General features: G+C 42.3%; 1 protein-coding gene across 1 annotated transcript; it reads right to left on the bottom strand.

Annotated features, from left to right (window-relative positions):
• Window positions 1–277: 277 nt before the first annotated feature.
• C5H10orf143 (chromosome 5 C10orf143 homolog) lies at window positions 278–11,596 on the bottom strand. The gene is made up of 4 exons (XM_033149377.1): window positions 11,403–11,596; window positions 3,814–3,978; window positions 3,626–3,691; window positions 278–1,206 (listed from the first exon to the last, which is right to left on the bottom strand). Exons 1-4 carry the CDS (start codon window positions 11,466–11,468, stop codon window positions 1,150–1,152), a joined length of 354 nt encoding a protein of 117 aa, XP_033005268.1. The 5' UTR covers window positions 11,469–11,596; the 3' UTR covers window positions 278–1,149.
• Between the last annotated feature and the right edge of the window lie 379 nt (window positions 11,597–11,975).

The raw sequence follows: 11,975 nt of genomic DNA, 5'->3' as shown, positions 1-11,975 counted from the left end.
TGAAATAAAAAATAAAAATCTGCATTAAAAGTGGTAAGAACTATATATTATTTTACATATATGAAAGTAGGAGAATGAGGGTTTCTATACAAAAGGATGAATAACATATACACATGTACAAAACTGATCATAATGAAGTAAAAAAGTGATAATGTTGAAATTTCTCAAAGCAACGCTTTTGTGGTTTATAACACTTCCTCCCTACTTAATTTTGGGATATATAGATATGTGTATATGTGTGTATATATATGTGTGTGTGTGTGTGTGTGTGTCTGTGTATAATTATTTAGTCGTTTGTAGAAACCTTTGATCTAAGGTTACATTTTCAGTGCACAGTGGCCTGTGTAAATATTCTATAATCTATTAGGAAAGGGGTGTACGGGATGTTATGGGAGGGGTAGTACTTCTGGTGGGGGACACTTTGTGCTCCTTCTAGGGTTCTCACCCTGCACTCAGCTCTCATCTGTGGCTCCTAGAAACAGTCAGAATGTCACAGCAGCCACACACCAGAATGGCTTTGACTGGCCATTCAATTAGAGGGGGCCAGACACACCTGGTTCTATATACTAGGAGGCTTGAGCTATTGCTCATAGGAGTGGTTGCTTTGCAAACAGCTAAAACCTATGCAAGTCGTTTCATAAGTAACCCTTACTGTGTTCAAGTAAGGCAGTCTTAAAGAATACTTGAGCCACATATTTTGAAGCTGTCTTACTGACTGTGTTGGGACTAGTCTGAGTAAACAGAGCATCACACTTCTGGAATTCATAGGACAGAATATGTCTAGTACTGCTTGGTTAACTTCTATGAATAACCCCACCCACTGGCCGATTATGTTTCCTATGTGATTTACATGAATGAACATTGTAATTTCATTGCAAGAAATACTAAGATGGTAGCAACCTAAGGCTGTTGAAAAGTGAAGATGGACTGAATTTTCAAGAAGTATCATTTACTAGGTTCAATTGTTGCTGCCAAGTAGCTCAACTATAACCTAAGGAATCACAAGATTGATTTTAAGCTTTTTAGGCAAGATCTTCCCCAGATCTAAGATAAAGCTGTATGAATGTAATAATAATAATCATGAATGTGATGGAGTGTAGAAAAAAGTCTGGATCTCAAACCAGTTCCTATGTATTATGTTATGGAGTATCACTGCATCAATGTCCTTTGATCTTCTATAAATCCCATAATATGGCCAAAGTGTCCCTGAAATTGAAACAAAAGCAAATCAGGGGTTATTATACAGATCAGCATTTGCACTATACAGAAAAGGAGAAGCCAACATTGTGCCTTACAGAAGCTGAGGACTACAACTCCCATTAGCCTCAGCTGCATAGCCAATGGTCAGGGATGATGAGATTTGTAGTCCACAACATGTGGAAGCTATCCATGATGTAGAGAATAAGGAGCAAAACCCCTGCAAAAATATTAGCAGCCTTGACAAGCATGGGAAGTGTTGGCTTTGATGTCCAAGTAAGACGCTGACTTTGTATTCTATGGCTGGATCTGTAGGGAGCTTCTGAGTGTGGCTGGATATGCTCATCCAATACTGTACAGCTTGCCTCCATAAGCCAAATGCTTTCTAAACTGAGCCTACACTACTTTCTTCCTGTTTGCATAAGAACAAAATAATTGCCTTGCTCGCTTAGACCAACTCCCAGCGCGTCCAGCATTCTGTCTCCAGAGGGGTTGGCCAGATGTCTCTGAAAAGCTCATAAACCAGGCACGGCAGCAGTAGCCAACCCATACAGTTCAGCTGCTGCTGGGGACAATCAGAAATAAATCGAATCACCAAAGGCAATGTTTTAGCCATTGTGACTAATAGCCATTGATTATGCGCCATGAATTTGTCTAATCCTTCTTTCAGACCATCTAAGCTAATAGACATCACTTTATCATGTGGCAATTTTATAAGTTCATGAATGGCAAAAGGGGGAAAAATTTGTCCATACATCCTAAGATGAGAGATGTCAGCACAGGATTCTTAAGTGGCTCCTACTTTTCAGGGAACTTTTCCCATGGGGTAGATGCATGAATACCTGTTTCAGACATTGCACAGAACCACAGAAACAGGAAACAAGAGCTTACTCATGCGCCATTTTTCCTCTGCTTGTCAAATATCAAAAATTGCCTACAGACAACATTCATCGCACTTTCCCTGGCTTTTGCAATACTGGAACATGAAAGGAGGAACTTTGACTCCAGTGGCCTAGCCACATGTTATACAAGAAGCTAGTTGCAAAAAGGGTGGGAAGAAATCTTAGCGTTTGTACTGAAACAGGGTCATTTAGCTGTTATGTTAGGACCTCCAAGAACTCTGAGCTATCCAATAAGGTTATACTAAGCAAAAGTGTAAGCTAAGGCCAAGTTGTGCATGATTAGGGAAATTGGCAGGCTTTGGTGTTCTCCATAACAAATGAAAGCCATGTCTTTTGTGTGTATGCATGCTGCTGGTCACCATAGTTCGACCTAGGATTCCATATCATGAAAAAGCATGTTTCATACATTACAGGAAATGCCATGAGAAGATCTATCTATCTATCTATCTATCTATCTATCTATCTATCTATCTATCTATCTATCTCCATTAGAATGGAAAGAACCAGGTAAACAAAGTCCTTGAATTAGCTTTAAATCAAAACATGGCTATTAAAATGGTTTGTAATCCATAACAAGTGCCTATATCCTGACCCTCAACAAAGCAGAAGAAAGCAAATTAGTTTGGTGTTGGTCAGTGTCATTGTGAACGATCTGGCTCCCTGACAGTGTCCTTTCCTTCAGGAGTGGGGACTTCCCACCAGAAAAAAAGACTAATCACATCAGTTTCCATGGGGGAGAAGACCCACCCAGAGGGCTTTTGTGGAATGCCTGCAAAAAGGTCGACCCTCTTTTTGAGCTGAGGACATGGAAGCCAACTGATTTTGTTAAATTCCACCAACAAAGGACTCCTATCTGCAAAAGCCTTCCATTCCCTTCAGTAAACAGGATAGGGCATCACTGGCAAAGAACTGCATGCACAGAGCTGCTGCCTAAACTGAACTGAATGCGGAAGTCTGCAGGCCCATTACAAAGCACTTGAGGGTCTGGAATGGAGTTGTCTTGACATTGTTGGGACTGAAATAACTTTGCATAATTAAAAAAAAGACCCAACAACCTTCTGAGACTGAACTAAACTGTTTGGAAATATTTAAAAGAAGTGTGCCATATGTCTATCTATACCTTCTCCCCCCGCCCCCCCCCCAGTTTCATGGAAATGTACTTCTAAAACTCTGTGCATAAATATTAAAATGTCTCTTAATTGGACATACTCCTGGAATACAATAATCTACACCTTTTTAACTTGAATTGAGATTCATTTACGTGACTAAACTCTGCTTTCTAGAATGCATTTGAAAAATGAGCTTGAAGTCCCTATATTTTCCAATCTGATGCAGGAAATGTATTAAGTTTGCACTCTGCTAGCATACGGACAAAAAGCTAAATCAATCTGCCTCTTTTCTTTACATGCTTTATCCCGGAGAAATGTAATTGCAGGGTTTTTTTTTATTAACTTTATGTTTTATGGCTCTAATATTTAAGAACAAGCCTATCTTTTATGTCATAGTAAGAAGGTTAATATACTTACAGGTTCTCCAGCAATACATCTTGGGCAAGGCTGGGCTGCAGTTCTGGTTTCATTATCCGGAAATATCTGATTAACAAGCACACATACACAAAATTTCTGAAAAAAACAGCCACTGGTTTGACATTTTTATTATGAAATATATTAACATCTTCTGCTAAAAGCATGGATTTGGGCTACATAAAACATACCACGGAATTTGGCTTTTCTTTCATAATCTGAGGACTAAAAAAACCAGCGGGATCTTTCTGCTTCAAATCCTGCTCCATATCCCAGTAATCCATAGCACACTTGCTTGGTGGGTGGCAAGCGCTGATCACTTGTGGAATAGCCTCTGAACTTCTACACACTCGTTTCTAGAAGGGGGAGGAAAAGAAAAAGAAATTAAGTGTAACGTTTCCACCCCATCCCACTCCTCTGCTTTGCACACAGAAGGTGCCTGGCATCTCTGCATAGGGCTGGGAGAGACCCTTGCTTCAAACTCTGGAGAGTAGCTGCTGCCAGTCAGTGCAGAGAGTACAGACTCAGACATAATACCAATAGTCTGACTTGGTATAAAGCAGCTTTCTTCGTTCCTATTACACCCCCCCCCCCCACATACACCCTAGAATTCAAACAGCAATATGATAAAATAGAGTAAAATAAAAACCAATGTGAGTATTTAATGCTATGGATGTGCCGCCTCCCATCTTCAACCACAAATCAACAGTCACACTGTGGACTACCAGGACAAAGCTCATGCATTACTGGCGGTAACCCTATACTAGAGGGATTTTCCTAGGTGTGCTGAAGAATATCAGTTTATAACATTTTTAAAAAAAGATCTAGCTATCCATCCATCCATCTCAGTTGGTTAAGAGCAGGAATAGGCAAACTCGGCCCTCCAGATGTTCTGAGACTACAATTCCCATCATCCCTGACCACTGGTCCTGTTAGCTAGGGATGATGGGAGTTGTAGTCCCAAAACAGCTGGAGGGCCGAGTTTGCCTATGCCTGGGTTAGAGCATGGTGCTTATAACACCAAGGTTGCAGGTTCTATCCCTGTATGGGATGGCTGCATATTCCTGCATTGCAGGTGGTTGGACTAGATGATTCTTAGGGTCCAACTCTTACAATCCTATGATTCTAGAGTGAAAGACCTGTGCTCAGTGTGTTTCAGGGGTGGACCCATGGGATGTATAGGGCCGTGGAGCCACAGGATGCTGAATGTGTCAGTGGTTGTGGTCCAAGAAATAGAAAGGCGGAGGAAGGCCTGCATGCATTCCAAACTTCCTATACTATCCTTAGGGGGTGGGTATGATTTTCAACCACCCCCAGACCTGACCCCTTTTAATGTTTTTAGAGCAAAGGTTTCTGGAGAGTGGGAGAGTTAAGAAAAAAACACAGCTGTCTTTTCCTTTGCACCTCTGAATCTTCAGATGAGTAGAGCCCTGAACTCAGAACTTGTATTAGGGAGTGAAAATCCACTACAATATGCTCACTTGCAGAAAGCAAATTGAAAGTGGATCAATGCAAGAAGAATTTCCAAGGAGAAAGGCTGAAACAGGAGCACTGTTGAGAAAGAAACAAGATATAGCTAAAGGAAGTGAATCAGAAACAAAATATGCATTATGCTATGAATGTGCAAAATGCCTTCCACCGGGAAAACACCCACCTCTTTTGTTACTGCAGAATTTGTCCTTTATTAAAATCTATGGTGTGCAAGTACAAGCAGCATTAACTAGAGATATGCAGGGGACAAAGGATAAAAGGAAGAAGTGAATTGGTGCTGTGCATTGGATGAAATTTTGCTTATCAACCTAGACTATTGCTTTGGGTTGGGAGGTACTTAGTACCAGGGACAGAAATTTAGCATACAGAGTAGTTGTCTAAGACTCTTATACCAACGCAGGCAGAATCTACACAGGTTTCTACAGAGAATTCCAAATTATTCTGAAATTCAATGCCATTGGAAAACATCTTGTGGAATTGCAACAGACCAGCATAGAATTCTGATGGCAGATGCTGCATTAATAACACAGTACCTAGCACGTCCATGGCAAAGCCCTACAGGGTCATATAGCTTTGGAGACCACCTCAGGTTATTGAATTTCATCAGAATGGTGCATGAGTGTGCCAGACCTGTTCTAACAGAGCTAAAAAGTCTAAATAAATCAAGAATATAGCTGATAAGGGCTTGGAACAAGATAATTACAACAGTGTCCCACTTTTTTAAAAGTACTGTAAAGTGTAAATCCAAGGATATACATGCATTTTCTTCTTTGGAAACCTGAGTAGGCAGAGCATTTTTATTTTATCATATGCAAACAAACAGAGGCAGGTATACAATGTCTGAAAAGTTCTATATGGATTAATCCATATCTTCACTTGGTCACAAGTGTCCGATACCCAAGTACAAAAAGCCCCTGGCGAATTATGAACGCTGCACCCAAGTACTTTGGGCTCACCCACTTGGATATGCAGCAGCTTAGTGTTTTCTGAAGGGTCTATCAGGTGTTTAGTGGCACTTGTTTGGAAGCAGTAACCATTGCTTCAACAACAGCCATAATGAAATTGTGACCTTTTAAACATAGCTTTATACTTTTAGGCAGGGATATGCCCTTTTCTTTATTTGCATTGTGAATTCTGACTTACAAAAAAATAGCTTAGAAGTAAAGTAGTGTGTTTATATGTGTTTGTGTAACAAAAAGAGAGGTATAAAACATAGTCAGAATCCAGACTTCAACTGTTTGCCTTCAAGAAAAGTGGTTTTATGTGTTTCTTGTTTTTGAACTATATATACTGTAAAGCCTGACAAGAGCTGGTTACTATTTGTGCACAGCAACAAATAGAAATGAGATTACATTACTTTTCCATGTACAGATTGTGATGAGGCATAGCTTGAAAACAAGAGTTCACAGAATGTATTTTCTCCTCCTCCTCATATATGGTGTTTCCCTGATGCACAAGGTCTGTAGGTAACTAGTCGGGGTTTTGCTTTCACTTGAACAAACATGAGCAACCCACAAAACCTCTACAAGTAGGCCCTGTTTAGGTTCATTACAGCTAGTACCTTGGCAGAACTATAAAGAATGAGAAAAAGACAATCTGTTCCAACACCCTCTTTGAAAAGGCACAAATGCAGTCAAGCAAAGCAGTTACAGCTTCCATCACTGAAAACTGTAAGATTCTAGGAACGGCCTCAGAAAGCACATTTAGAGGGCAATCGGCGACACACTCCGGGTGAATCAAGCAAACTGGCATTACATGACAGCACACAACCTAAGTGAATCTTAACCAGCCTGTGTAAATTAGAAGTGGCAAACACTCTACAGAACAAATGTGAAAGTCTAAACTAGCATTAGCATAGAAGTTTCTTGCATGACCTTTGTGTTTACACGTAGTACTGTAAATAAAAGTATCAAGCATTTATTGCACCCATTAGCATACTGGCAAACCTGAATGAACACACAGCCAGCTGATGCAGACATTTATCTTACGGACCAGGAAATTATTTGTCTGACTGACCACCCATGTACAACACATGTAGAATATACTTTAGGGTATAATTTGCACTAAATATATCTGATCTGCTAATAGCACCATGGAAATTGGTTGTAGAGATGTTGGTTATTTGCTCATTAACCTTTATTACCTTTATTGGGGGCAACCCACTCAGATGGGTGGGGTATAAATTATTATTATTACAAAACCAATGGTTGCCTTTTAGCTCTAGGCAGTTTCCAAGGGGGTGGGGTGGGGATTACCTGACCTGGGTATGTTACTGGAGCTTGTCTGTGTGTCTACAGATTTGATAGTTTTAACAAGGTATTGTTTATTTGGTATTGCTTCTCAATTATCTCTCAACCAGGCCCTTGTTTCTCTTAACCTAGGGATCTGGATTCAGTAATAGATAGCTGACAGCACCATAGTAATGCCCCCTTATTTGAAATGCCAGACAGTGCTTTATATTGCTGCACACTAAGGGTGCATACTAAGACCAAACACTCATCTAATGGTGGTTTGTAATTCATTCATTCATTCATTCATTCAGCTGTCCGTCCTATTGTGGATGCTTTCACGAACCCCATCATCTTTGTCCCCAGCCTGATATTTTTTTGGTTTGGCTACTTCTGCATGGAATATACGACGGCTTGACTCAAGGGATAGGCTAGGCTAGGTAGCCTGCACTCGGCACTCTGGAACGGCTGCATTACCATATGGCTGGAAGCACTTTCTTTGCTAAGTATATCAGTGGGATAAAAATTAAAGGAGACACCAATTACCAACTCTGATCTCAAAAGCTGCAGATAAGACCAATCACCCCTTAAGGGTGATATTAAAACTCACTCTACTGAATATAAAGCATTAAAGAAGATGGCCTTTAGACAGACACTGAAAATGAGGGTGGCATTAGCCTGCATTATTCCGATCAGCATAGCCAACAAATCCAATCCTCCGAAGAAATGCTATTAGTGTCACCAAAAAAGAAAAAGGGGAGGGGGGGCTTTGTGCAAAGTCCCTGAAGGAAAAGAAGCAACTAATGTCATTAATGCGTTAACAGCCTCTGGTCACTTAACAGAGTGGTTTTAATAGGCTCTAGAGGGGAAACACGTCCAGCCCTTTTCAGCCAAAGGGAAGGTTAGAGCTGTGTGTGGGTTTTGAAGATAGTGGGTTGGGATCCTTGGGGATTTGCCTGCCTTGTTGTATATTTGCAAATGTCCTTTTAATAAAGCAAATGATGGCTAACTACAATTAAGTACCAAAGGTGGCTCTTTTAACAAGCACATGCCATTGCACTGATAGGTTTAATTACACTATAAAGCTCACCGGAAAACACTTCAGGAAAAAGATATAGGGGCATCAAGCTTTGCAAAATTAGTGTATAACAAATCACTGGTGATTTCAGCTTCCTGTCATGAGTACGCGCTACTGCATTTAAATTCCGAGTCTCTTTAAGAAACTGGATTTTTGCTCACAAAGAAATTTTAAAAGCTCTTTATGTTAAGAACTTTCCCTTGAACTAATTCCACACAGGCAAAAAAAAAAAAAAATACTCGTCTGTAAAATATTTGAAGGCCCAGGCTCAGTCATGTTTAACTATTAACACTAGAGGGCAAAACAAAATCTTAGTATTTGGTAAAGTAACCCTCAGAAGCGGGAAACAAATTAATATTTTAAAATACAAAGTGCAGGTGTTAGAAATTTATTTGCTTACAAAGCACACTGAAGTCAACTGCAGTATGGTTTCAGGGGATGTTATTTAGTTTAGTCCCAATGTATTTATTTTTATTTTTTAGGTTTGTGAAGAAGTAGGTTGGTGTAGAGCAGGGGAGGGAAATTTGTTGCTGGGCTGATGTTACTGAACTGCAGCCGTTAAGAGTCCTCAACATGTTTTCCACACCTATCTGCTGATCACCCATTCCCACCACCCTTCTGAGTAATACCCCTCCCCACTCCCTCACTATATTTAAGGATCTGGTGACTTCTGTTTCACACGAAAGCTCATACCAAGAACAAACTCAGTTGGTCTCTAAGGTGCTACTGGAAAGAATTTTCTATTTTGTTTGCACCTTGGACTCTCAGCCATCCAGGTTGGGGCTAATGGCAGGTTTAGTCCAACAGCATCTGAAGGGCCACAGGTTCCCCATCCGTGGGATCAAATCACTTAAGGGAACCACATTGCCTACTCCTGTCATAGTTGAGTATTTCAAATTCCCAGGTACCAGTAGGTAAGGTGCCCAGGCAACTGGTTATTATTATTTTCTTCAAGCTCCAAGCAACGCTTTCTCTTCAGTGCACACGACATCCACTTTTTCCTCCTTTGGAAGTGACAATGTGTTATGTCAGATGCATCTACAACTTATAACTGGGTAATGGTTTCTGACATTTATGTATCGCGAAGTGGCTACATATTTCTCCATTCTCACATCCATGACAGCTCATGAAACGTCCTTGTCAGAATCTGCTACTTCCTTGCAAGGGTGGAAAGGTCTGATGAATGAGGAGACCCTCTAGGAAGGTGATGTAGGAGAATCACTTGAAGGTTTGAAGAGGCAGTAAAAGTATCTGACAGGGATACTTTGTTTCAGGTCTTTGGTTTTATGGTTCGGTCTTTTAAAAGGATACTGTAACTCTGAGTTCATGTAAGCCAAAAGAAGAAGAAGAAAACCCCAGGAAGTTGGTTGTAACTGCTAGTAGTCACCTACCAGTTTTTTTTTTAACCACCCTGTCTCCGAGTGCAGATATGGAAGGCAGAGAGAAGGAAGAGAATGAGAGAGCTAGATGGTTTCCAGAGGGACAGCCATGTTAGTCTGTTTCAGAAAAGAAACCAAACCAACTCAAAGAGGCTAACAGCACTTTAGTGCATGGGACCATTTTAATACCTTGCTTGTCCACAAGACCTTTCAAAATGGAAAGGGCTCAGGCAATATCCTTGGCAGTGGAGAGCAAAGTACAGGTGCAAACTTGGGCAAGCTATGGCGGGAGATTTGGATAGTTCAAATCTGCTTGGCTCCTTTCAGCCCAGCAAAAACACCTGTCAGTCCCAAATCCAACTTAAGAAACAAGTCCATCCTTCAGCTCTGAGCCTAGCTCAGGGCAAAAAGGTGGCTTAGCATGCTCACCCCCTACCTAAGTCAGCTCCAGGCTTTTGAGGGCCATAGATTAAGGTGCCTTTAACTCCTTTCCAAAGTGCCAGTGTCCCCTCACTTTGCCTCTCCCACTGAGCCTAAATCTGCCCAGCTGCCCAGGATGAGGACATAAGAAGCTGCTTCTCCATCTCCTCACTCTTCTCACCGCTTGGATGTTGAGAGGGGACAGGCAGGAGGCCGTGGGGGTTAACAGTTGGTTGCCTGCATGAATACTGGCCTCTGCAGGTGCCCAGTGGTGTCCACTCACGGCTCTGGCCTTTGGGGCTGAAGGATACAGAAAGCAAGATCCCCACTAACTTCAGCTTCAAATACAATATGGGAAATGGGCCAAGGCAGGAATTCTCAGATCTTCTGCTCTGAGGGCTCTCTTTAGACACCTGAAAATTACTGAGGCCACCAGCCACAAAACAGTTGCAGGTGGAGCCGGAGTTCGGCGTAATTAGCTGGCAAGAACTGACATTATTTTTCTACTGTTATCTAACCCACCTTTGGAAATGGGAAACTTAAAAAGGAGAGCGAGGGAGAGAGCGCACGCGCGCCAAGACATTTACGTTCGGAAAATACACAAATGCTACATATCGAAAATTATCTTTTGGAGGTTGTGAGTGAAAAAGTTACAAAGTATTCCTGCTCATTAGATCTCCGCCCGTTCTTTCAGGCAAGACTATCTCGCCTGGACTTTGTAACGAGCGAGCGAGCGTGCGCGCGTGCCTTGAAATGCAAGGCTGGCACATTAACTTGCGAAGTCCTGTAAGGGCTTAAGCGGCTCCTTTTGCTTGCTTAGAATTGCTGCAACAAGCAGCCTTGCTCTTTTCATGAAGTTTGCTTTCTCTCCTCTCCGCCCTGCCCGCTTTTCCTACCCTCTTCTTTAGCTCTTGCTTTGAGAGGCTTGCAATAAAAATAATATGCGCGCTCTCAGCCTTTTATCACTTTCACTTTCCAACTTGTCTTGGAAAGCCGGCAGCAAAACCTGCATTCATGAGAGGGGCTGCGGAGGCGGAGGATAGCCGAAGAGCGGCCCGGGGATGGGGGTGGGGGGCTCGTTGCTTTGGCGGATGTTACAGCGCATGCTCAAGCCTATACGTATCAGGCCGGGCAGCAGCAGCTCTTGATGCGCGCAGGCTGCTAGCGCTGAGCGGGGGACTTACGCGCTCCGGCTCGTGCATGCTCAGCTCTGCGGGCCTCGCTCTCCGCCGATCCGCCACCAGGTTCATGGCCACTTGACAGCCCGTTTTTCTCACTGCGCGCCTCAATCCCTCTGCGCCGCTTCTCGTGGGGCTGCGTGCCTGGCGCTCCACCCCTTTCCTTTTCGTAGCCAATCCTCCTAATCTGGCCGGCGAAGGATAGAGCGACCTCCGCGCGTGTCTTTCTCCTTGCAAGGCCCGGCTGATAGAGCCCAGAGCTGTTTGGTGCAAGTTTACGATGCCCAGATGTAACGATACCAGGAAGTAATGCAGTGATCGATCCGTGAGAAAAATACAAGCAGGCCTCAGAGCTCTTGCAGCGAATCGGCTTATTATTATTCCCCTTCCCGCAAGATTTTTTTAACGACCTTTTTTTTAGTTACTGAAATAACATCTAACTCCTCCTTTCAAATTCAGTGAGGCGAGGTAGTCGGAGCACACTGTTCTTTGAAAGGATGCTTTGGCAGAAACTTCCTAGTCGTTTTTGGTAATCACCCGCAAATGAACCTGCTGTCAAAGACTTTGAGTCTACAGCAG

Source organism: Lacerta agilis, chromosome 5, assembly GCF_009819535.1.
Source record: "Lacerta agilis isolate rLacAgi1 chromosome 5, rLacAgi1.pri, whole genome shotgun sequence".
Taxonomy (NCBI): Eukaryota; Metazoa; Chordata; class Lepidosauria; order Squamata; family Lacertidae; genus Lacerta; species Lacerta agilis.
This window is presented reverse-complemented; position numbering and strand designations above follow the sequence as displayed.

Coding starts and splice junctions, on each gene's coding strand:
- C5H10orf143 (XM_033149377.1), bottom strand. CDS start 11,468: ATGAACCTGGTGGCGGATCGGCGGAGAGCGAGGCCCGCAGAGCTGAGC. Junction 3,979..11,402: donor GCATGCACGAGCCGGAGCGC/GTAAGTCCCCCG, acceptor TCCCCCTTCTAG/AAACGAGTGTGTAGAAGTTC. Junction 3,692..3,813: donor AAGAAAAGCCAAATTCCGTG/GTATGTTTTATG, acceptor CTTGTTAATCAG/ATATTTCCGGATAATGAAAC.